Source organism: Nerophis lumbriciformis, linkage group LG21 (genome assembly GCF_033978685.3).
Source record: "Nerophis lumbriciformis linkage group LG21, RoL_Nlum_v2.1, whole genome shotgun sequence".
Classification (NCBI taxonomy): Eukaryota; Metazoa; Chordata; class Actinopteri; order Syngnathiformes; family Syngnathidae; genus Nerophis; species Nerophis lumbriciformis.
This window is the reverse complement of record NC_084568.2, coordinates 31,412,952-31,440,349: the sequence shown is the minus strand read 5'-3', so window position 1 is coordinate 31,440,349 and position 27,398 is coordinate 31,412,952. Positions and strand designations below refer to the sequence as shown.

General features: G+C 38.5%; 1 protein-coding gene across 3 annotated transcripts in view; it reads right to left on the bottom strand.

Annotated features, from left to right (window-relative positions):
* Positions 1–1,337: 1,337 nt before the first annotated feature.
* The window catches only part of ptp4a2b (protein tyrosine phosphatase 4A2b), a 79,694-nt gene continuing 53,633 nt past the window's right edge, over positions 1,338–27,398 (bottom strand). For 2 of the 3 annotated variants that reach the window (XM_061982448.2, XM_061982449.2), the window contains exons 2-6: positions 26,671–26,951; positions 26,081–26,360; positions 25,871–26,001; positions 10,800–10,874; positions 1,338–2,466 (exon numbers count right to left, since the gene is read on the bottom strand). In XM_061982448.2, the coding sequence (XP_061838432.1) occupies positions 2,355–2,466; positions 10,800–10,874; positions 25,871–26,001; positions 26,081–26,360; positions 26,671–26,675 (603 nt within the window). In that variant the 5' untranslated portion in view covers positions 26,676–26,951 and the 3' untranslated portion in view covers positions 1,338–2,354. The remainder of the gene's footprint in view (positions 2,467–10,799; positions 10,875–25,870; positions 26,002–26,080; positions 26,361–26,670; positions 26,952–27,398) is intronic. The other variant, XM_061982450.2, reaches the window with a different exon arrangement.

Genomic DNA, 27,398 nt, shown 5'->3' with positions numbered 1-27,398 from the left:
TTTCAAGCTTTGTAGGTGTCATTGCATACTTGAGGCGGCAGAGGGCGCTGTTGGAGTGTTCCTATTAGGTGCTGCTGCTACTAAAGCAGCTTACGAGATGGAAGAGTGAGTCATTTCTCAGCACCATGGCGTCCCGCTGACTCACGACGCGAGGGCAAGGACACGCGGGGCGAATTTGCAGCTCAATCGTGCTTGAAATCAGCTCGAAAACATTAACTTCATCTTGACCTGCAAACTTCTCCATGCCGTAAATGCCGTGCAAAGGCGGGGCCTGTTGCCGTGACGTCATCGAAGGTTTCAACGAAGCTTTGTTTTGTTGGCTTAAAAAAATAAACAAAATTAAAAAAATAAATAAAACGTAGCTTTGTTTTGTTGGCTTAAAAAAAATAATTAAAATAAAATAAATAAATAAAACGGAGCTTTGTTTTGTTGGCTTAAAAAAAATAACTAGAATTAAAAAAATAAATAAAACGGAGCCTTGTTTTGTTGGCTTAAAAAAATAAACAAAATCAAAAAAAAAAAAAAAGGTTTTGTTAGCTTTAGCTGTTAGCAGCGCTTCTTGTCAACAAACGACGTATTATTTGGATGGCAAGTTTGTAACTTAATTCCTTGTTCATACACGTACGTATGTTGTTTTCAGCTGCATTCAGGCGTGTATATATATATATATATATATATATATATATATATATATGATAAATGGGTTGTACTTGTATAGCGCTTTTCTACCTTCAAGGTACTCAAAGCGCTTTGACACCACTTCCACATTTACCCATTCACACACTGATGGAGGGAGCTGCCATGCAAGGCGCTAACCAGCACCCATCAGGAGCAAGGGTGAAGTGTCTTGCTCAGGACACAACGGACATGACGAGGTTGGTACTAGGTGGGGATTGAACCAGGGACCCTCGGGTCGCGCACGGCCACTCTTCCACTGCGATATATATATATTTTTAATATATATATATATATATATATACATTTAAAAAAATGTTTATTTATATTTACATCAAACAAATACATGTAAATATAAATAAAAAACATTTTTAAATTATTTTTATTAAATTTATTTTAAATATATATATATATATATATATAAAAATATATATCCGCCTGAATGCAGCTGAGATAGGCTCCAGCACCCTCCGCGACCCCGAAAGGTACAAGCGGTAGAAAATGGATGGATATATATATAAATATCAATAAAATAAAAATAAAAATCTCAAAAGTAGCATGCCCAGTTACATCAAACTACACTAACTGCGTTGTAACAGACCTTAGAGTAATTAGATTACGCTTTCCCAACACTGCAAACCCCTTTCAAAAAGAGACGTGAATTGCTTTTTATTTCATTTTATTTATCTTTAAAGAACCCAATACGAATCGGGGGGATGTTTTCAAAATGGGGTACAACAATAAAAAAACTGACCATGTTCATTCTTTCTCCAGATGGGATCTCAGGCCGTGTGCTTTAAATAAGCCGATTAGACGGGAAGTCCTACTGTTGCACTGTTAAGAACCAATGTACCTGCTACTTCCTCTGTGTGTGTGTGTGTGTGTGTGTGTGTGTGTGTGTGTGTGTGTGTGTGTGTGTGTGTGTGTGTGGTGTCACCGGGGTTTCAATGTGGACAGATTATTGCACTCCAAGAAAGAAAAGAAAAAAGACATGGCTCTTAAAAGGATGACAAACAAAAAGGGTTGAATTCAGTGTCCCTGCCCCGCTCCTACACATATCACCTTGTGAATAAATATTGCAGACATATTTAGAAAATATGAAAGTGACTTGAAGCAAAAAGAGGAAATAGGTTTAAAAAAAAAAAAAAGAGGAGAAAACATTACTGCATTTTCTTGTTTGTGCCCACACAAAACAGCCCAAATACCTAAATGGACAGTTGAAAAAATGGTTTATAAGATACATCGCTCCAATCAGAACACCATTTGTGGGAATAAAAATTCTCAATTTCATGTCATATTGCATCTTTTCATCACCACTTTGTGTCAATTAAAAAAATAAAAAATAAAAAATAAATCACAAAAATGGAAGTCTAATAATATTCCAAGCTGAAGAAAGAAGGGAAGAAGGAATCAAAGATAGGATGGACTCAAGTTGAAAAGAAAGTTGGGCCGTGGTTGACAGTAGAACCGGGTAGAACCGGGAGGTGGTGGGCCCGTTTGTGTGCTTTCACCTTGCGTTGGTTCCGCTGGTGTACCCCGTGGTCTGCATTCATTCATTGCGTTTACTCGCGTGTTCTCTGTTGGATTAGCCATGACTCAGTGTTTACAAATCATCACAACAATTACTGCTCGCGCTCCACACGCGGCTGGAGGCAAGACGCGCAGGGGGCGGCGCCGCCTTACTGCACGCAGCAGGCGTGGCCGTTGGGATCCTTGAAGCGCAGACGCATTTTGGGCCGGTATTTCTCGAGGTAAAGGAGCTGTTTGGAGTTGAAGGCGCCGCGTCTCTTCCTGTGGAGACAGAGATGAGGGCAAAGTCCACTTTAAATGATGCTCACGTGGACATTGAGACACACACGTTCTCGGCTAAAGTGATTTTTTTTCCCCCTACGCTTTGAACACTGCGGCTTGTAAAAACAGCGCGGCTAATTAGTAGGGGTGTAACGGTATGTGTATTTGTATTGAACCGTTTCGGTACGGGGGTTCCGGTTCGGTTCGGAGGTGTACCGAACGAGTTTCCACACGGACATATTAAGTAGCGTAACGCACGTTGTGTAAACAATGCACACCGAGGCACAACACACGGCATGATAGCAGCTAACGGGCTAGGATAGACTGACCACACGTCCTCTTTTCACCGGACATGTCCTCTTTTGCGGAACTGTCAGGGCGGAGTTTCTTAAATGCCTCAAATGTCCGGCATTTTGAGTTAGGGTGTATTTTCAATGTACGTTCAGGGTTAAGAAGGGGTTAAAAACAAAACAAATTGTGCGCACAGCAGCATTGGTGAGGGAGGGGCAGAGACAGAGAGAGAGTTATGATAAACGTGCATGCGTCGCCAGGCTCTGCTTTTTATCCATAGATTTAATTTTTTATTATCTATAGCAGGGGTGTCAAAAGTGTGCCATTTGCGGCCCACAGCTAATGTTTTAAAGGCCCACGGAACATTCTAAAAATACTATTAAAATAAACAAAAACATAACAATAGTGAAATAAAAAAGCTTAAAGGTTAAATGTAATTTAGAAAAAGTTGCAATGTTGACTAATAAAACAAAGCTGTTTTTTTTTTTCTTTCAAACTGTCATTGCTCAAAACATAATATTGAATCAAAATCAATGTTATTATGAATTATTGACCTATCCAAGGTTCCCATTACTTCACATCAAATATTCCAAGAAGAAAAATATTTTTGGTGGAAGACTTTGCAAATTTGGTAAATAAATAACCCCAAAATTTATATTTTGTTGTTTTCTTACTGTACCGAAAATGAACCGAGGTACGTACCGAACCAAAATTTTTGTGTACCGTTACACTCCTACTAATTAGTGATTTTTTTCTTCGCTGACAGCCATAATGCAAGTAGTTTTCAAAGTGCTGCGGTGTTTAGTGCTCTCAACCGGAAGTACACATGCCGTTCCTGTCTTCTCCCTCGCCACATTGCGTTTCAAATATTGTGGCTTCACCACATTGCAGATTTTTGGGGGGGATATTTTTTGAAAACATTTTCTGGATCCTAAGTGAAGTGCAGTGAATTGTATTTATATAGCGCTTTTCTCTAGTGACTCAAAGCGCTTTTACATATATCTAAGTTACATTTAAACCAGTGTGGGTGGGCACTGGGAGCAGGTGGGTAAAGTGTCTTGCCCAAGGACACAACGGCAGTGACTAGGATGGCAGAAGCGGGGATCGAACCTGGAACCCTTAAGTTGCTGGCACGGCCGCTCTACCAACCGAGCTATACATTTTCAAGCATAAAAAAATGGCTAAATAAAGTTGAAACTTTACAGTAGTATTGGCCACTTGAGACCAAACCAATCAGAGGGCGCTGTTCAGTACCGTGGACACTGATTGGCTCGACCTCAAAGTTGCTAAAGGCTATTATTTCATGTCTAATATATGATATATTTGGAAGGTAGTAAACCGTTTTTTTATTGCCCTAGCTTCATAATAAATGCTTTGCAGAAATTATTCATGGATCTGAGCCGAGGATGTTGTGGCTTGTGCAGCCCTTTGAGACACTTGTGATGGAAGGGCTATACAAATAAACTTTGATTGATGTCCGGAACCAATCACCAGCGATGATATTTGTTTATATTGAGAAATGGGGTGTTTTAGACTGCAATATTGTTCAATTTGCCACACTTATTAAAAGTACAGTCAAATGATTATTTCAGATTAATCACATTTTTGGATTAATCGTGATTAATCATAGTTGCAACCAAAGCGTTTGTTGGTATGAGAGACGTGCGTGTTAACCACCGCTGGCTGGCCTCTGTTACCCTTATCTTTTTCACTTATGTAATAATGCAACCAATAGTATTATTATCATATACTCCAAACATGTTTTGTGTGGTTAAAATAAAAATAAAGTAAAATAAGTAATCCACCGTAAAAATGACAAAAGATTTTATGGACTGTAAACCCCCCCCCCCCCCCCAAAAAAAAAAACAGTGGTACTCTTTTTCTATTTACAGTATTATGCTGTAAAAATCACTGTAAAATGTGTGGTAAAATACTGGCGACTGATCTGACTTTTTTTTTTTTTTTTAATCTTTTTGACAGTGTATGTAATAAAAGATAATAGTCCAGAGGTTCTTAACCTTTTTGACCACTCAAATATTAACACTGAATTAGTAATCTTACTCTGGATTTTGATCATGTTCAATAATTACATCTAACTTACTTACAATTCAAAAGTATTAATCTCGTCAAATGATATTACGGTAAACTATGAAACCAGAAAATAAATGTACCCAAAATTAAGCAGTGCTAAGATAAATACATGCAATTAATAAATAACATATATGTTTAACTAGTGTCAGTACAATTTAAGTGCAAATAAAAACACAGCTTCACCACTTCAGTCATAATGTTTGCGCTTAAGAAACTTCTCTATGACTTCTTCTGTTTGTTTGATATTGCCATGACTGCCACAAGTGGTGGAAAAGTGTATTACAACCGAGTATCAATGCAGACAACTGCTGAAAAACTGGTATTTTTGCCGGTCCTCTGGGAGGTGCGTGCGGCCCTATGGTTAAAAAAACACTACAAATCTAATCCAGGGGTGCCAAACTGGTTTTCATTGAAGGCCACGTCACAGTTCTGGCTGCCACTTGTAACAGTGAATATAAACTTGATATACAACTGTCTTTGCATTTGATCATTCATTTTTAAAATGGATGGATCATTTGCTTTGAGGTCATCCAGTAAGTCAAGATAAGAAGCAGATATTTTGGTACTTTTGGCAACAACATTGAAAAAGCAAAGCTAATTAGAAAGACAATGTGCTTTATTGAGGCACATTTCCATCTTTTCACGGGCCACACACACTTTAAAGGCTATAAAATAAAAACAATGGGGCAGGCCCCGTAAATAGGACGTGGGTGGGGCAACATAAAAACAATGTGGTGGGCCATGTCTGGTTCCCAGGCCTTCAGTTTGACACCTGGGATCTAACGCTTCAGGACTGTATCATGAGTCAAATTCTTATGCATTTATATTAATATTTTATGCACTGTTACTTACATTCATATATCATGCACTGTTACTTATATTAATATATTATTCAGTTACTTATATTCATATATTATTCACTGTTACTTATATTCATACATCATGCACTGTTATATTCATATATTATGTTATTTTAATTACCGTAATATATTACTTATATTCATACATCATGCACTGTTATATTCATATATTATTCTGTTACTTATATTCATATATCATGCACTGTTACTTATATTCATACATCATGCACTGTTACTTATATTCATATATCATGCACTGTTATATGTTATGCGCTGTTATATTCATATTTAATGCACTATTACTTATGGTCATATTATTCAGTTACTTATATTCATATATCATATATTCATATATTATGCACTGTTACTTATATTCATACGTCATGCACTGTTACTTATATTCATATATCATGCACTGTTACTTATATGTTATGCACTGTTACTTATATTCATATTTTTTTTTTTTTTTTTTTTTTTTTTTTTTTTTTTTTTTTTTTTTTTTTTTTTTTTTTTTTTTTTTTTATGTCCTGTCCAGCTTCTCAGGCAAATCATATAGTTGATGTAGATGCCCATGTCGGCTGTTCAGATTTACTTTACAAAAGAGAAGTGTAGGATACTTCTCTTGTTGCCTTATTTGTATTTGACTTTATTAAATGTATTTATATTATCATTTAGTGCAGCCGGGCCAGAGCAGGAGGGGATAGAAAGAGAAAAAAAAAAGAAGACAGAGGGGGAAATTGTGGGGACAAGAGGGGGATTAGACAGAGAGACAAAAACAACAACAGCAAACAACAACAACAACAACAATAGAGCAACATCAGCAAATATGACATGTACAAATATGATGGTAAAAGTAATAGCAAATAAGCAGTTAGCGAAAAAAAAAAAATAATACAGAAATGACAATGAGCATTATTACACTACAAATGGATCAATACAAATACCAATAGAAATAGCGCTATTGATAATGAACAATACCAATAATTTACCTTTATTATCAACAATACAGTTGTTTAAATGCAACAATACATATACGTAATGATAACTTGAGATACGAAAGAATGCAGAAAAATGGAGGGGGAGAAAGAGAAGCAACCTACATTAACCTTGTAGATTGTTATAGTCACAATAGGTTAAGCTTTGTCAGTGTGCCATGTGTTACACCCAGTTTACCCTAGGGCAACAACGTTAATATATGTTTGATGAAACGTGATTATGTGCATGAGTGTAAGTATGCATATGTACTTGTATATGTACAGAATGTGTATATGTGTTTGTACAATGAATGTATATGTACAGAATGTGTATATGTGTTTGTACAGTGAATGTATATGTACAGTATGTGTATGTGTATGTTTGTATATTGAATGTGCGTGTGGATGTACGAACATTAGGTAGGTAAATATGTACTGTATTTGTGTATGTATGTGGGAGCGTAGGTACCTATGTACGTATGTGAGCATATGTGAATTTGCATGTACAATACATTCGACTCCCAGAGTGCGTGGGAGCCAGAGCACGGCCCCATCACCCCCGAGAGCCCAACCCACAAACAGGAGGCGTGGTGCCCAGGGAACCAGGGACCACCGCCCCCACGCAGCCAAGCCGGCCAGCGACAGGAACCCCAGAGCCCGACCCACCGTACCGCCCACAAGGGCCAGCAGCAGGCCGCAGACAGACGCACCCGGCAGAGGACAGGGCACGAGAAAAGCAGGGGACAGCCAGACCCCAAGCCAGCGAGAGACCACACCCCACACGGGCAGAAAGGCGAGACGCCCCGCCCGAGGGACCCAGAGACTCCCCGCAACCGGACGGGAAGACCGCCCCCGCCCCACCGGCAACCGGGCCCCCACGAGCCCACCCCCCACCCCCGGAGAGCGCGGCGAGGCCAGCCCCCGGCCACCCCACCCAAACCGGCCGCCGCAGGACCACCCAGGCACAGGGCCACGGGAACCACCCACCCCACCCGCAGGGACCCCAACGATGGAGATGGAACAACCAGCAACCGCCCCGCCGAGCCCCCCCCCTGAGGGAGGGGAAAAATTAAAAAATAATATTAATAAAATATATTTAAAAAAATAAATAAATAAATTAATTAATTAATTAATTAATTAAAATAAAAAAAAGAATTAAAAGAAGATCACAGACATGCTGACAAACAAGGTCACTACCCCAGCAACTGGCCGACTCGCAGCACCTTGGAATACCTTGCAGCACCAAGCTACCACAATAGACGCAGGGACTAGCTAACTTATATTCATATTTAATGCACTGTTACTTATATTCATATATCATGCACTTTTACTTATATTCATATATTATTCACTGTTACTTATATTCATACGTCATGCACTGTTACTTATAATCATATATTACTTATATTCATATACCGGTATCATGCACTGTTACTTATATTCATATTCATATATTATTTACTGTTACTTATATTCATATATTATTCACTGTTACTTGTATTCATATATCATGCACTGTTACTTATATTCCTATATTATTCACTGTTACTTATATTCATATATCATGCACTGTTACTTATATTCATATTTAATGCACTGTTACTTATATTCATATATCATGCACTGTTACTTATATTCATGTTATGCACAGTTAGTAATATTCATAAATTATACATATTCATATATTCATATATCATGCACTGTTATGTATATTAATATATTATGCACTGTTACTTATATTTTTATATCATGCACTGTTTTTTTATATTCATATATTATTCACTGTTTCTAATATTCATATATTATTCACTGTTACTTATATCCATATATTATGCACTGTTACTTGTATTCATATATCATGCACTGTTACTTATATTCATATATCATGCACTGTTACTTATATTCATATATCATGCACTGTTACTTGCATTCATACTGTATATTAAGCACTGCTACTTATATTCATATATCATGCACTTTTACTTATATTCATATATCATGCACTGTTAGTTATAATCATATATCATATGCACTGTTACTTATATTCATATATCATGCACTGCTACTTATATTCATATTTAATGTACTGTTACTTATATTCATATAATATGCACTTACTTATATTCATATATTATGCACTGTTACTTATATTCATATATTATGCACTGTTACTTATATTCATATATCATGCACTGTTACTTATATTCATATATTATTCACTGTTACTTATATTCATATATTACTTATATTCATATATTATGCACTGTTACTTATATACATCTATTATGCACTGTTACTTATATTCATATATTATTCACTGTTACTTGTATTCATATATTATTTACTGTTACTTATATTCATATATCATGCACTGTTACTTATATTCATATAATATGCACTTACTTATATTCATATATTATGCACTGTTTCTTATATTCATATATTATGCACTGTTACTTATATTCATATATCATGCACTGTTACTTATATTCATATATTATTCACTGTTACTTATATTCATATATTACTTATATTCATATATTATGCACTGTTACTTATATACATCTATTATGCACTGTTACTTATATTCATATATTATTCACTGTTACTTGTATTCATATATTATTTACTGTTACTTATATTCATATATCATGCACTGTTACTTATATTCATATATCATGCACTGTTACTTATATTCATGTTATGCACAGTTAGTAATATTCATAAATTATGCATATTAATATATTACATATATTCATATATCATGCACTGTTACGTATATTAATATATTATGCACTGTTATATTTTTATATCATGCACTGTTTCTTATATTCATATATTATTCACTGTTTCTAATATTCATATATTATTCACTGTTACCGGTACTTATATTCATATATTACTTATATCCATATATTATGCACTGTTACTTGTATTCATATATCATGCACTGTTACTTATATTCATATATCATGCACTGTTACTTATATTCATATATCATGCACTGTTACTTGCATTCATATATTAAGCACTGCTACTTATATTCATATATCATGCACTTTTACTTATATTCATATATCATGCACTGTTAGTTATATTCATATATTATGCACTGTTACTTATATTCATATATCATGCACTACTACTTATATACATATTTAATGTACTGTTACTTATATTCATATAATATGCACTTACTTATATTCATATATTATGCACTGTTACTTATATTCATATATTATGCACTGTTACTTATATTCATATATCATGCACTGTTATTTATATTCATATATTATTCACTGTTACTTATATTCATATATTACTTATATTCATATATTATGCACTGTTACTTATATTCATATATTATGCACTGTTACTTATATTCATATATCATGCACTTTTACTTATATTCATATATCATGCACTGTTAGTTATATTCATATATTATGCACTGTTACTTATATTCATATTTAATGTACTGTTACTTACATTCATATAATATGCACTGTTACTTATATTCATATATTATGCACTGTTACTTATATTCATATATTATGCACTGTTACTTATATTCATATATCATGCACTTTTACTTATATTCATATATCATGCACTGTTAGTTATATTCATATATCATGCACTGTTACTTATATTCATATTTAATGTACTGTTACTTACATTCATATATTATGCACTGTTACTTATATTCATATATTATGCACTGTTACTTATATTCATATATTACTTATATTCATATATTATGCACTGTTACTTGTATTCATATATTATTCACTGTTACTTATATTCATATATCATGCACTGTTACTTGTATTCATATATTATTCACTGTTACTTATATTCATATATCATGCACTTTTACTTATATTCATATATTATGCACTGTTACTTATATTCATATATCATGCACTGTTACAAGTGGCCCTCTGGGGGCAGCTATGACACCCCTGATTTACGGTATATGCCGTACTAGTTTGTATTGACTTTATTTTGGCGGGGTCATGTTTCCTGTTGTCCAAGTTGAGATGAGAAATTATTCCAAACATAATTGTACTGCTCACAACATGGTTATGCTAAAAGTGAAAGTAAAGACACTTACTGCCTTATGAACTGCACAGCATCCTCATACTTCATTCCGGTCTCAATGAGAGCCAAGGCCACCAGGACAGGAGCGCTGAGAGGTCCAAAAATGCGGCACAAGGTGAGGGGGGCGGGGAGGAGAGAATAGAAGATTAAATGGCACAGTTCACATGGTTCATTCGTGCTACGGCGAGGCAGAGGATTGGCGGTTTGAACCTGGGAAACAAGCCTGGGAAATCACCGGGGGTGTACAGGTTTGACTGCTGCCCTGCTGGTGCACCGGGTTCATACCTCGCACACGTCATGGTGCCATGTTACAATAAGACACTGTCCTCCTTTCTCAACAGAAAGAGAGCCGGAAAGAAAAATAAATATTAACAAAAACAAAACTGGCAGGTCAGATCGCAACTCTCTCGGGGCGTAAACTTGGGTTTCTTGCATGTGAGCAGCAGGACCGCAGTTCATAATTCACTTTTAGTCACCGTCTTTTGACAGTCAGTCATATTTTAGTCGTCTAAATTGTTGTTTTAGTCGACCAAAATAACAGTAAATTTCGAGTATAAAGGATAAAGCATCTTTGAAGTTTTCTTATACCACTTAAGGTTTTTGCAAGGCATTTCAAAAACTAAATCCACAGCAAGACCTGCACTCTCGGATTATATCAATAACTACATTTCACACAAACTTTACTGCTTGTTGTTCGTTTAGTTGAATCCTAACGTTTATTTGTTCTTCAAATGTTGAATTGTGTGACTCAAATGTTCATATGAAGATGGGCCTGGGCCTACAAATTATTGCCGATGAGCTTCAAGAGGTAGTCACCTGAAATGCTTTTCACTTTACAGGTGTGCTTGAAGCTCATGGAGAGAATGCCAAGAGTGTACGAAGCAGCAATCAGAGCAAAGGGTGGCTATTTTGAAGAAACTAGAACAGGGGTGGGCAATTAATTTTTACCGGGGACCGCATGAGCAACCCGAGCACTGCTGGAGGGCCACATCGACAATATTTCAATTAGATTTTGCTCAATATTATTTTTGATATATACCGTAAGATAAATAATTATAATAATAATAATAATTAATAATAATACTTTCATTTAACCTAACTTAACTTTATACCAAAAGCACTGCTTTGGAAATCATTTGTACCCCTTTCAGAGATCACATTTATTTCCCCTTAAACATTCTCATGTTGCACAATGAAATGTAAGCATAGGATGAAGTGTGCATTCCTGTAACTTTCTCTAGTAACGGCATTCCATGATTAATATCAATAAATTAACATTAATAATAAATGACAGTAAAATAAGCACACGTATGACTGAGGAGTCATAGTGTAACTTTGTGTGGTGTTTGAGTTGTCCGACTTTTTGTGTGGCCATAAACGCACCAGAGGTTTAGTGGTATGCGTGTTGGTGACAGATGACAAGTTGGTTTTGGCCTGGTTTGTACGGCAGAAAATGACTAGTTTTTCGAGATATACGTTTTTTTACTCATGTTTTTGGTGTAGTTATGGCCGTATATAAACAGTTTTGCTCAATAAAGTGATCGATATAATTCCTGGCCTGGAAGGATCTCGATAGACGTTACAATAATTGAACGGTGTTCAATTGAATGGTGTTGACGAACACCGTTAGGGCCGCTTGTTGTCACTGTCACTCAGAGTTGCATTGCAAAATTACACAGGATAAATGTGTTTATTTTGTTTAGAATTCAGATGGGTTTGATTTGGTGCGCGGCATATATTTGCTGTGCGCAGAGGACGCTTGAGCAGTGCGCAATTGCGCAGGTGCGCACCTTAGAGGGAACGTTGCTTGGCAGTCCATGTCTTGTTGAAAACACGGCATTCGTCATCAACTTTTCTCTTTTAAGCGTCTCGGGTGTAAACCGTGCATCACTTGTCGCTGTGCACCTTCACTCACAGGTTACACACGGACATACGCCCATAAATAACACTTTTCAAAATAAAAGCAGCGCCGTTGTATTGCGCGCACGACATAGATGTTTTTTCAACTTTATTTTGTAATTTGTGATTGCAGCTGTTCACATTCACTCACAATCACGCATACGTCCACACGGAAGTAATACAAATAACGCTTTTCAAAACAAAAGCAGCACCGTTGTATTGCACACTCGACACAGATACTTTTTAAAATTTATTTTGTAATTTATGATTGGCCTCACGCGGGCCGGACAGGGACAAAGGGCCGGATTTTGTCCGCGTGCCGCAGAATGCCCAGGTCTGAACTAGAATATAAAACGTGTTTTCAGTTATTTCACCTGTTTTTGTGAAGTACATAACTCCACATGTGTTCATTCATAGTTGTGATGCCTTCAGTGACAATCTACAATGTAAATAGTCATGAAAATAAAGAAAACACATTGAATGAGAAAGTGTGTCCAAACTTGTGTGGTAGCTTGAAAAATGACAAATTTGGTCTTTTTGGTTGTCAAGTTGTGCAATTAATAGCTGAACAATGTGCCGAGGACATCATATTGTACAGCTATTTCTGATTAATTAGCAGGCAAGCTCGCCTACAACCTCTTCAACAAAAGTAGTGGTAGAGTAAGCAGTCATGCTCCAATTCTACCGTTTTTAATAGTAACAGTAATTAAGTAGAGTAAGGAGTACTTTGGAAATATTCGCTTTGGCCGACTTATTAATGCATATAAAGATTTTGGCTAGCCAGCTGCAGACGGCGCTTCAAGTTGGTCGAATTTTTAGCCGGGAAAATCGAGCCGCAAGGTTTCCAACTTGTCTTTGTGTCTACCATGACAAAGATGAAGGTGTAGCATATTAAGGCAGGGATGTCCAAGGTGCGGCCCGGGGGCCATTTGCAGCACGCAGAGTTTTTAAAAAACAAAAATGTTAAATGTAGTACCAAAAAGTTGACATTTTTAAACTTGTAATTAATAATATAGTTAGTCACCTATACAACAAAAAACTGACAACGTTTTGTCTGTAAATATCTGGTTTTAGAGTTTAGAAAAAACCCTCAAAATGGCCTCTGCATAATTGGACTTTTCAGTATGTGGCCCTTGTCGGAAAAAAATAAAATAAAATATTAGAAGCTCTCGAAATAAAATTTTAAATATAAAAGGTTCCGTTAGTTAATTAAAAAATTGAAATAATACTAACTTATGAATTATTTAATTTGATGAATTAGAATAATATGCATGGTTATACAGTACAGGCCAAAAGTTTGGACACACCTTCTCATTCAATGGGTTTTCTTTATTTTCATGACTATTGACATTGTAGATTGTCACTGAAGGCATCAAACCCATGAATACACACGTTGAGTTATGTACTTCACAAAAAAAGGTGAAATAACTGAACACATGTTTTAGATTCTAGTTTCTTCTAAATAGCCACCCTTTGCTCTGATTACCGTATTTTTCGCACTATAAGTCGACGTTTTTTTCATACTTTGGCCGTGGGTGCGACGTATACTCCGGAGCGACTTATGTGTGAAATTATTAACACATTATTGTAAAATATCAAATAATATTATTTATCTCATTCGTGTGAGCGACGAAGAAAATGTCCGCAATCGTCACACACACGTCAGCAATCGTCACTCACACGCCAACCAATAAGAATTCGGCGGGGGGCGAGTCATGGCAGAAGTGCATTGTGGGCCATGATATACTAACTGCTTTATGCTATACGCTACTGCCTGAGCTATTAAAATGGATCACATCAACAATCGCGGTAACTTATAAAAACTGATAAGGACTGAACTAAAATGGCACCGAAAAGGAAATCATATACTGCAGATTACAAGCTGGACGTAGTGAAATATGCTGCAGAGCAGAAAGGACGCTAGCGGGGCTAGCATACCAGAGGCGACACAGAGGAAAAAGATTTCATGGGATTTAGCGATTAGGAGTGACAGATTGTTTGGTAAACGTATAGCATGTTCTATATGTTATAGTTATTTGAATGACTCTTACCATAATATGTTACGTTAACATACCAGGCACGTTCTCAGTTGGTTATTTATGCCTCATATAACGTACACTTATTCAGCCTGTTGTTCACTATTCTTTATTTATTTTAAATTGTCTTTTTGGATTTTATCAAATAAATTTCCCCCCAAAAATGCGACTTATACTCCAGTGCGACGTATATACAGTGTTTCCCACAGGACAGGCATCTATTTGTGGTGTGGTCGAGGGGCGGGGGGTGGCGGCGGCAGCGGCGATGACCAAGAAGAACGCGGAGTTGGAATATAATTACAACACTTTATGTACATATTTATATACAGATTTGAACAATTAGTTATTCACTGAAATATATTTATTAATTGTGGTTCTTACAAAAAATATATCTTATAAAATATAAAAGCTAAAATGTCTCTTAAAGCTCTGCCCCTTTAATTAGTGAATACTAAATAATTTAACTTTAGCCTACTACTACAACCATATTATTTACCAGCAACATAAAGTGAAATAGAGGCAGAGGTGTCCTGCCACAGTCAGTCAACCTCCTCCTCCTCCTGCTGCTGCTGAACAGGTCGCACCTGTGGTCCGGACTGTAGGCCTACCTCCTCTCCAAGTCGAGCCCTTTTCGGCCGTTGAAAATATTTTTCTATACTCATCTGTGTGTGAAGTGAAGTGAAGTGAATTACATTTATATAGCGCTTTTTCTCAAGTGACTCAAAGCGCTTTACATAGTGAAACCCAATATCTAAGTTACATTTTTTTAAACCAGTGTGGGTGGCACTGGGAGCAGGTGGGTAAAGTGTCTTGCCCAAGGACACAACGGCAGTAACTAGGATGGCGGAAGCGGGGATCGAACCTGCAACCCTCAAGTTGATGGCACGGCCACTCTACCAACTGAGCTATACCGCCCCAGGTATAGCCAGTGGAGTGAACATCCAACATTAGAATTTATTACTAACGAGCAGAACCGCTCTATGTACAGTGCCGTCTAACCTTAAGCGGCAGCAGCTCAACACATGCAGGGTTCAACGTTAAGGTTTTTTTCTACTTGCCCGACTTCTCAAATCTACTTGCCCCAATATTTTTACTTGTCCTGCCTAGGTTTTTTTCTGGCTGTGTAGTGCTCATGGCTTATATCTTACTAAAATCCTTCCCGTTGACTATTTACAACACTACACAGTATTTATTATTATTATTATCTATAATTACATTTAAATGGCATTGCATACATGTAAAATTAAATGCTATTTCACATTATTTGACCAGTAGCAGTTACACCCATCTGAACAGGTCAGCCACCTGTTTAAAGCCCGATCACATTTGAAATCTTGAAATGAGGGCCTTTAATGGCCAAAACATTAACCTGGACAACATTTTGAAAAGCTGGTTGGCTCAGATTTTATTCTTTTCATTGCATTCACATGCTGCAGTTGACAGTGGACAATTTAGCTTCAGTCCACGTGTGTTTATTGACAACAGGGTTATAACCTGGACACGTTAGCTCGTCGGTATGAAAACAGGTGACTGTTACTACGTGCGTCTGCCCCGGCCCCCGAGTCAAACAGCGGCGGTGTTAATGAAACAGCGTCAAGCTGCTCACCGTCAGTGAAACGCTCGGTGAAATCGCGGATTAACGTTAAATATATGACGAGCGATGCAGCTATAACCTATATTACCCTCGTATTTTGATCCTTCGTCGTCGTCGTCTTCTTCTGGCCCACCAGGTGAATTAAGTGCTATTGGCGGAGTTACAATGCATAGTAGGCTACTGCCACCTACTGCACCGGAGTTGTAACTACAAGGTACATTCACAGACAGAGTCCCATTGCTTTTATGAGCAGTTGAGCGAGTCAAAAGCCGAAAAATCCATTTGTGGCGGACGTAATTCTTTCGTGGCGGGCCGCCACAAATAAATGAATGTGTGGGAAACACTGATATGTTTTTTTCCTTCTTTATTGTGCATTTTCGGCCGATGCGACTTATACTCCGGAGCGACTTATAGTCGGAAAATACGGTACTGTTTTGAACACTCTTGTCATTCTCTCGATGAGCTTCGAGAGGCAGTCACCTGAAAGGGTTTTTCACTTCACAGGTGTCATAGTTTTGATGCCTTCAGTGACAATCTACAATGTAAATAGTCATGAAAATAAAGAAAACCCATTGAAATGAGAAGGTGTGTCCAAACTTTTGGCCTGTACTGTATGTGTAACTGAACATTAATATTTTCATAAAGGCAGCATTTTTGGTACACTAGGTTATGCAGTTACACAATCGTAATACCGGTATTATCTTCTATTCTTACATAGGAAAAAACAGAGAAATGGCAAGAAATTGGCTAAAAAATCTGACCTTTTCTCACTAATAATAATAATAATAAAATACTTGGTCACCATAACAGAGTTGATGTTTTGTCTCTAAATATATACACAGTATGTTTTTAGTTTTTTTTACAAAATAAAAAAGCTGCATTCTTTTGACCCTTGTATTGAGGTGTGTCACAATTAAAAACACCATGCCTTACAGACAGTAGTGCTGATTGGATGCCCGAGGTAATTATCCCCTGCCCCTCTCAAACATCCAACTGTGACTGAATAACTTAATCAAATTAAATATAATTGGATCTTGTCTGTCTACCTTTTGTTCTCATTTGTTGTCTGCTGTGTCAACTAACTTTGTCATTGTTTTCATTCGTTATCGTCCTATTTTAGTAAAGGGAAAATAAATACTGTCGACAATGACGAAGATGAACATTTTAGTCAACAAAATCAACACTGCATGTGAGAAATGGACACTTATTTCAAAGGAAAAAGGGCGAGCATTATTCTGTTGAGAACGAGACCTGAGTGAAGACGCTAAGCTGGAGCTCCTTGACGAGTAGTGCCAATTATATAACATCCGGAATGCAAAAAACGCTGGAAGCCACAGAGATCCGATTGGCCTCAATGTGCCTTGTGTTGTCAGGAGAGACCACTTCGCACCAGCTTGCCCAAATCATGTGCTCCTGCCTACTTTTGTTTTGGAATTATTATTGAGCACGGCTTGTTTGTAATTGTCTGCCACGCTGGCGGCGGATTGAGTCGGCGAATGTGCGCGCGCCCCGCCAGGACCGCCTCATGACCGACGGACTGATCACAAGCGTTAAGAGGAGGTCGCCTCGCAGCTCCGTCAAGCCTTATGATCGATAAACTCAGCACTTCAAGGTCTATTCAAAGAGCAGCAAGAGTTCCATATATTCACACAGCATCCAAGCGTGGTAAACAATAGCCAACATAATCTGCAACCCGTGCTGCCATTTGCTGGGCTCGGCCCCACACTCAGCTGCTCTTGCCAACGTTAGGGCCAACACAAATACGCTAAAAATAACTCCAGTATGTTGAACGTTGTTGTAGCAACCACAGGATGACGCCAATGGCAGTTGCCATATTCAAATGCACCATTGCATTTGGGTAAAATCAACTTCCATTGGGCTTTTTTTTCTCCTCCCACAGACATAAAAACAGTCATTTTAGAAGAGGATTAAATAAGCAGAGAGGATTACATCAAGGAAAAGTGTAATGATAACCATAGAAATGGAAATTAATTTTTTACGACATAGGATTGTAACGGTACATGTATTTGGTACAGAAGCAGAGATCTAAGCAGACTTTTGGCTAGCGATGCTGCCAAGGAGAATCCAGACCCTGGGGAACTTCCTTTGTTGTTAACTCAATCTCGTTATTTTTTTTAACACTTCATGAATGGAAAATTACAAATGGACACTACAACATGAGTGTGCTGGTGTTGTTCAGTAGAACTCGAGAGCGGAGCTACAAGCTGGACCTTTTATTGCTACCCTTAACGTCCTCAAAGTGACCACAGAATATAACAAGAACACCACCACCATGAGTGGGTTCAAAGAACATATAAAAAAGGCGGATATTTTTCCAGTTCGTAATGACATTGTAAAACATGTTTGCTGTCTAAAGGAAATACAGTGGTACCTCAATTTAGGAATGCCCCAACTTTAGAGTGTTTTGAGATAAGAGCTGTCTCTAATTGTTATGCTTTGACTTAAGTTAGTTAAGTTAAAGTACCAATGATTGTCACACACACACATACTAGGTGTGGCGAAATTTGTCCTCTTAGGGCTGGGCGATATATCGATATACTCGATATATCGCGGGTTTGTCTCCGTGCGATATAGAAAATGACTATATCGTGATATTCGAGTTAGGGATGTCCCGATCCAGGTTTTTGCACTTCCGATCCGATACCGATATTGTTTTTGCACTTCCGATCCGATACCGATACTGACCGATACTGGCCTATCCGAGCATGTATTAAAGTTTAAAGTTATTTAGCCTACTTAGTTGTCAGAATCATGTTGAAAAGGGTTTTAGTACTCTTGATAACAACTAGCCAGCTGAGTTAGGGGAGTTTGAATAATACACAATGGTTGGTAACAAGAAACTGACCTGTTTATTCAAGGATAAACACAAAATAGTCAAAATTATACATGACAAACAGAAATGGCATCATTGAAACTAGGGCTGGGCAATATGGCCTTTTTTTAATATTGCGATATTTTAAGGCCATATTGCGATACACGACATATATCTCGATATTTTGCCTTAGCCTTGAATGAACACTTGATGCATATAATCACAGCAGTATGATGATTCTATGTGTTTTGATTGATTGATTGAGACTTTTATTAGTAGGTTGCACAGTGAAGTACATATTCCGTACAATTGACCACTAAATGGTAACACCCCAATAAGTTTTTCAACTTGTTTAAGTCGGGGTCCACTTAAATTGATTCATGATACAGATATATACTATCAGATATATACTATCATCATAATACAGTCATCACACAAGATAATCACATTGAATTATTTACATTATTTATAATCCAGGGTGTGGAGGGGGGCGCCGGATGTAAGTGTCAAAAAGACAGCCAAAAGAGTTTGATATGAGAATAAATCGAAAGTTAAAATATAGGGTAGAAATGCATCCATTTGCAGGAAATGTAGTCTTGATTTTCAAAATTTTCTTTCAAGGCTTGCATGTCTACATTAAAACATTCTTCTTCATACTGCATTAATATATGCTACTTTTAAACTTTCATGCAGAGAAGGAAATCACAACTAAATAGATCACTAATTTTTTCAGACGGTGTTGATCTGGAAATTTTTGCCTCAGCATTTTGATGGTGTGGGCGTGTGGCACCGAACAGAGATAAGCGTCTCGACAGACGTTATAATATTTGAACAATGATGATGAAAACGGTTTTCTCTGTCGTGTCTGTGTGTCGAAAATTGTTATGCGCTTATTGTTTTATTTGATTTTGTGCGTGGCATAGATTTGCCGTGCGCATAGGACGTTTGAGCAGGCGCGCACCTTAGCGGCTGCGCTAGCATCACAGCTAACGTTAGCCATGCTGCTACCTCTCTGCTCGGGGAGGACGTATACGTATGTGACGTATGACGTGACATATGACATGTGTAAGAAGGTGCGCTCGCTATCTGTGAGAGGGAGACACAGGAAAGAGTGAGAAGAGCCTGTCGTGTAATGCCAGCAGCTAAAAGCAACTGCGTGAGATTCCACAGATCTGTGGATGTGTTGAAGGTGTGCTGGGAAATGTGGAACGGAAATTACGGAGCAGCAGAAAAGTGGAATGTATTATTTAAATCGGTGCGTTGGAAAACACGGACCGGAGGTTTTTTTTAAACTGGATCTGGATCGGCATTTTCCCATGCCTTGCCGATACGCATTTTTTGGCAAATATCGGCGGCTGATCCGATCCAAATATCGGATCGGGACATCCCTAATTCGAGTACCGTATTTTTCGGAGTATAAGTCGATCCGGAGTATAAGTCGCACCGGCCGAAAATGCACAATAAAGAAGGAAAAAAACATACCGTGTTTTCCGATAAGCCGCACCTAAAAACCACAAATTTTCTCAAAAGCTGACAGTGCGGCTTATAAACCGGTGCGCCTTATATATGGATTAATATTAATATTCATTTTCATAAAGTTTAGGTCTCGCAACTACGGTAAACAGCCGCCATATTTTTTCCTCGTAGAAGAGGAAGCGCTTCTAATTCTACGATAAGCAACCGCCAAGGTAAGCACCCGCCCCCATAGAAGAAGAAGCGCGCGGATATTACGTTTCATTTCATTTGTGTGTTTCTGTAAAGACCACAAAATGGGTCCTACTAAGAGCCACGCGTACAACGCAGAATTCAAACTCAAGGCAATATGTCACGCAGAAGAACACGGAAATAGAGCAGCAGCGAGAGAATTGAACATAAATGAATCAATGGTGCGTAGGTGGAGGAAGCAACAAGATGACCTGCGCGTGGGAACAATGGATGACCGAAGGCGAACACACCTTCACTAAGACAGGGAGACAGCGTCGGACGACATACGGCAACATCTGCCAGTGGATTGTAAATGCCTGGGTGGATATATCGGTCTCAACTGTGGTGCGAGCTTTCCGGAAGGCAGGATTCACGGAACTGCTGGACAACAACAGCGACACTGACTCTGATGACTTCGACTTGGATGCCTTATTTGCCCAACTTTTTAATTCAGACACAGAAGAAGAAGAGTTCGAAGGGTTTATGGATGACATTAACGTTCGAGCAACGTTGAGTTATTGATGTTGTTATTGCTCTGCACTAGTTTGAGTGTTACTATTTTTGTGATTGCACATTTGCACATTACATTTTGGGAGTGAACAGAGTTATAAAAACGCTGGTTTGTAATATATTATTAAAGTTTGACTGACCTATCGGACTGTTTTTTTGACATTCCCTTTAGCGCAGCGTAGGTGCGGGTTATGACCCGGTGCGGCTTATAGGTGAACAAAGTTTTGAAATATGCCATTCATTGAAGGTGCGGCTTATAGTGCGGAAAATACGGTATATAAATTGCACAGAAGTATAAGTCGCATTTTTGGGGGAAATTTATTTGATAAAACTCAACACTAAGAATAGACATTTGAAAGGCAATTTAAAATAAATAAAGAATAGTGAACAATAGGCTGAATAAGTGTACGTTATATGAGGCATAAATAAGGAACTGAGAACGTGCCTGGTATGTTAACGTAACATATTATGGTAAGAGTCATTCAAATAACTATAACATATAGAACATGCTATACATTTACCAAATAATCTGTCACTCCTAATTGCTAAATCCCATGAAATCTTATAAGTCTAGTTCTTACGTGAATAAGCTAAATAATATTATTTGATATTTTATGGTAATGTGTTCATAATTTCGCACATAAGTCGCTTCTGAGTATAAGTCGCACCCCCGGGCAAACTATGAAAAAAACTGCGACTTATAGTCCGAAAAATACGGTATACGTTCTCACGCAGTTGTTTTTAGCTGCAGGCATTACACTACAAGCTCTTCTCACTCTTTGTTGTCTCTACTTCTCACAGAGACACAAAACAAGCGCACCTTATGTATACGCCCTCGCGGAGCAGAGAGGTAGCGGCATGGGTAACGTTAGCTGTGGTGCGAGTGGTAATACGAGAGAAAGAAGGTGCGAATCTGGTAACAAAGGAAGGAAGAATTAATTCCCAAGAAAAACAGCACGGGGTCCATTGTCTGGCGGTGGTTTGGCTTCAAGCACGAAGATGTCGAACAGTCAACCGTAATTTGTCAAGTGTGCTACAAAAAGTAGCATTACTGCTAATGTGTAGCATTATTTGAAAAGTCACCTGCTAGAGAATGAAAGAGTGCTTACTCCGCATGTCAACATCTCCGTTCGGTGCCACACCAACAAAATGCCGAGGCAACCATTTCCAAATCAACGCCGTATGAAAAAAATAGTCAACAGAAGGAGATAACGTCCGCAGGAACCTACCACATAGCGAAGGACATACACTATTTGATTTCCTATTATGCAGCTCATTTTTATTTGAGTTATTGAAATATCTTGTGTGACATCATGCACAAAAGTGCACTTTATTTGTTTTAAAGGGGAACATTCACAATTTCAGAAGGGTTATTAAAACCATTAAAAATCAGTTCCCAGTGGCTTATTTTATTTTTCGAAGTTTTTTTCAAAATTTTACTCATCACGCAATATATCCCTAAAAAAAGCTTCAAAGTGCCTGATTTTAACCATCGTTATATACACCCGTCCATTTTCCTGTGACGTCACACAGTGATGCCAATACAAACAAACATGGCGGTTAGAACAGCAAGGTATAGCGACATTAGCTCGGATTCAGACTCGGATTTCAGCGGCTTAAGCGATTCAACAGATTACGCATGTACCGGTATTGAAATGGATGGTTGTAGTGTAGGTTGTAGGGGACGGCGTGGCGAAGTTGGGAGAGTGGCCGTGCCAGCAATCTGAGGGTTACTGGTTCAATCCCCACCTTCTACCATCCTAGTCACGTCCGTTGTGTCCTTGAGCAAGACACTTCACCCTTGCTCCTGATGGGCCTGGTTAGCGCCGTGCATGGCAGCTCCCGCCATCAGTGTGTGTTTGTGTGTGTGAATGGGTGAATGTGGAAATAGTGTCAAAGCGCTTTGAGTTCCTTAAAAAAAAAGGTAGAAAAGCGCTATACAAGTACAACCCATTTACCATTTACCATTTAGTGTGGAGGCAGGTAGCGAAAACGAAATTGAAGAAGAAACTGAAGCTATTGAGCCATATTGGTTTGAACCGTATGCAAGCGAAACCGACGAAAACGACACGACAGCCAGCGACACGGGAGAAAGCGAGGACGAATTCGGCGATCGCCTTCTAACCAACGATTGGTATGTGTTTGTTTGGCATTAAAGGAAACTAACAACTATGAACTAGGTTTACAGCATATGAAATACATTTGGCAACAACATGCACTTTGAGAGTGCAGACAGCCCAGTTTTCATCAATTAATATATTCTGTAGACATACCCTCATCCGCTCTCTTTTCCTGAAAGCTGATCTGTCAAGTCAAGTTGGAAATGCATCTGCTTTGAGTGTCGCAGGATATCCACACATTCTTGCAATCTCTGTCGTAGCATAGCTTTCGTCGGTAAAGTGTGCGGAACAAACGTCCAATTTCTTGCCACTTTCGCATCTTTGGGCCACTGGTGCAACTTGAATCCGTCCCTGTTCGTGTTGTTACACCCTCCGACAACACACCGACAAGGCATGATGTCTCCAAGGTACGGAAAACGGAAAATAACAGAGCTGATTTGACTCAGTGTTTGTAATGTGTTTGAGAAAATGGCGGATTGCTTCCCGATGGACATCACGTTGTGACGTCATCGCTCCGAGAGCGAATAATAGAAAGGCGTTTAATTCGCCAAAATTCACCCATTTAGAGTTCGAAAATTGGTTAAAAAATATTTTTTTTTTCTGCAACATCAAGGTATATATTGACGCTTACATAGGTCTGGTGATAATGTTCCCCTTTAAACTATTGTAGACACGTTTTGTACAAAAAGTGCACTTTAATTTAGTGTTGTTTTGATATGTCATTTTAGTGACATCATGCACAAAAGTGCACTTATAGCTTGTTTTAAAATGTCTCTGACAATCTTGCACTTTCTGTTTTGAAATGACATGAATGTTTGTGCCACCGCTTAATAAATACAGTTTTGGTCAACTTACTTAGTTGTGATTTCCCTCTCTGCATGAAAGTTTAAAATGAGCATATATTAATGCAGTATGAAGAAGAATGTTTTAATGTAGACACATAGAATCATCATACTTGTGTGATTATATGCATCAAGTGTTCATTCAAGGCTAAGGCAAAATATCGAGATATATATCGTGTATCGTGTCGTGACATTGCTTTTTTTAATATCTCGATATTTTTGGCCATATCGCCCAGCCCTACTTCAAATGAAGACAGCTTCACCGCTTTGGTTATAATTGTTGCGCTTAAGAAATTTTGACGATTTTAGTTCCAGACCTTTTCTGTTTGTTTGAGACAGAGCGGTGTATAAAGAGAGTATGGCCAACTAAACGAGAAGCGCCATGTTTGCTACCAAGGACGTGTGCGGGTGTGCCCGGATGCATGCAATTGCTGTCGTTTGACGTGACGAGATAAACCAAAATATTACGTCTTTATATAGCTCTAAACATGAAAAGCTTACAGTAAAATATACTTTTATTTTGTGAAAGTACAATTTTGCGGCCGTATGTGACACTACATCCCTGCAGTGTTTCGTAACCAGCAGGCACTAACACGCACCCTACCGCTTAATTAACGTAAAAAAAAACAAAAAACAGAACCACCAAAAAATAACTTATTAGACTCATTTTGCCAAAACCTTCATTATCTTTGGACCAACAATCACAGAGAAATTGTGACTTGTGTGAATTATGTCAACTGTGGTTGTACTTGTAGTCACAGTATGTATCATTCATAATGTATTATTCTAGCTGATCGCTCTGTTTTGTACCAACGTGCTTTGTTTGACTCATAGGTCCCTTCTGTGGGGGGTAGTGCCAGACTTGTAATTATCTTCCAAAACACTAAGGGGCAGTGTTTCCAGCAGTTGTTAACTATATACTATATTTTTTTCCTGTGAAGTGACGATCAATGACCTCTTTGTTGACACTGGAACTAATTAGAGATGTCCGATAATATCGGACTGCCGATATTATCGGCCGATAAATGCGGAAATTATCGGAATTGGTTTCAAAAAGTAAAATGTATGACTTTTTAAAACGCCGCTGTACGGAGTGGTACACGGACGTAGGGAGAAATACAGAGCGCCAAAAAACCTTAAAGGCACTGCCTTAGCGTGCAGGCCCAATCACATTATATCTACGGCTTTTCACACACACAAGTGAATGCCAGGTCACACTGAGGGTGGCCGTATAAACAACTTTAACACTGTTACAAATATGCGCCACACTGTGAACCCACACCAAACAAGAAAGAGAACATCCGCGCCGTAACACAACATAAACACAACAGAACAAATACCCAGAACCCCTTGCAGCACTAACTCTTCCGAGACGCTACAATATACCCCCCCGCTACCGTAGCGAAGCCATTATCGGACATCTCTACTAAGAAACATATTTTTTTGGGTTAAGAAACACTATTATGGACTCCTTAAACAAGTTGTTGCCAATTTACTTCCCAGCGCTACAAAATTGTGTCTTCAATCAGTCGTTTAGTCCACTCACCGGCCGAGCCCGGCAACACAGTGCACGGCGATGCAGCAGCCGGGTTCCTCTCGAAACTTGGTGTTGAGCAGCTTGAGCCAGTCGTCCACAATATGGGTGGGAGGAGGGGCGCCATCATCGAAAGGCCAGTCCTTTAGAGCCAGAAACAAATGCACAGCTGACAAAAGAGGATCAGAACACAAGATAACAAAGGCCTAGGCAGCCTCGTACCAAAACCTGGATCCCCTCCTTCTCCACAGGAGCCTTGTCGTAGGTGGATTCGCACACCCTCACCACAGTTTGCACGGAGAACTTTTTCAGCTCCTGGCGTGAAAAACAGAGGGCAATTTTTAGACCACTCGTAAACACGCGCACATATAAACTCAACGTCCGCAGGCATACCTCGGTGAACTTGTTAAGCGTGGCGTTGGTGGGATTGTGGGTGATGAGGAACCTCATGCACTCGTAGGTGATCTCGACTGCAGCGGGGCGGTTCATGTTGGCGAGACGGCTTTGGGAAAAAACAATTACAATGCGAAACTCTTACAAAACAAAAAACAACGTTCAGGCTCAGAAGTCAGTAAAAGGAGATTTGTGGAAATGGTTGAATAAATAAAGATGACAACACGTGGAGAGGATGGGTCAACTATGAGGATGATGTACACACAGGAAGGGGAACAAAAACTAGTCCACAAAACTCCAGAATGTAAAAAAAAAAAAAGTCAAAATAAAAACCAAACAACCAAAATTGAAAATAATTTTGAAAAAAAAAATAAAGAAAAAGATGGAGAGACTATCCAAGAGTCATCCAATCAGTTTACCCCATTCAGGAGAGCTGTTTGTGATTGGCTGTTCAAAGAGAAAGCAGAAAGCAAAGGTGTCGTGTCGGCGGGGCAGTCGGGGCCAAGGACTACGCAATATCCCAGGAGGGCCTTTTCAAAGTCAGCGGTTTGAGTGCACTGGCCAGTCAAGGAGGTTTCTGGGTAGCGTAGTCCCTCGCGGGGCTGTCGATTCACTTCTCCACTGTGGTGAGGTGCTGTGCCTGGCAAAATTCCCCGCTCACACACGCCATATAGGTGCGGCCCAAGTCAACACAGAAAGCCTGCACACAGAGGAGGAAGACAGGAAAAAAAGGTGTAACTCGGACAAAATTCTTTCCAAAAAGTCATATCTAATTTGGCCTAAATTGACCTACAAATTATTGTTGATAATATCATTGCAATTATTTTTTTAAACCCAATTTAACCACTGATGTAATGACAAGTACACCATTTCAAATTCAATTAACTCGTATTTCTCATGTATTTGAACATTGTAATTGAAATGTAAACGTTTTAATACCAAACAAATAAGCAAAATGTTGCACTTGAATAGGGATGTCCCGATCCAGGTTTTTGCACTTCCGATCCGATACCGATATTGTTTTTGCACTTCCGATCCGATACCGATACTGACCGATACTGGCCTATCCGAGCATGTATTAAAGTTTAAAGTTATTTAGCCTACTTAGTTGTCAGAATCATGTTGAAAAGGGTTTTAGTACTCTTGA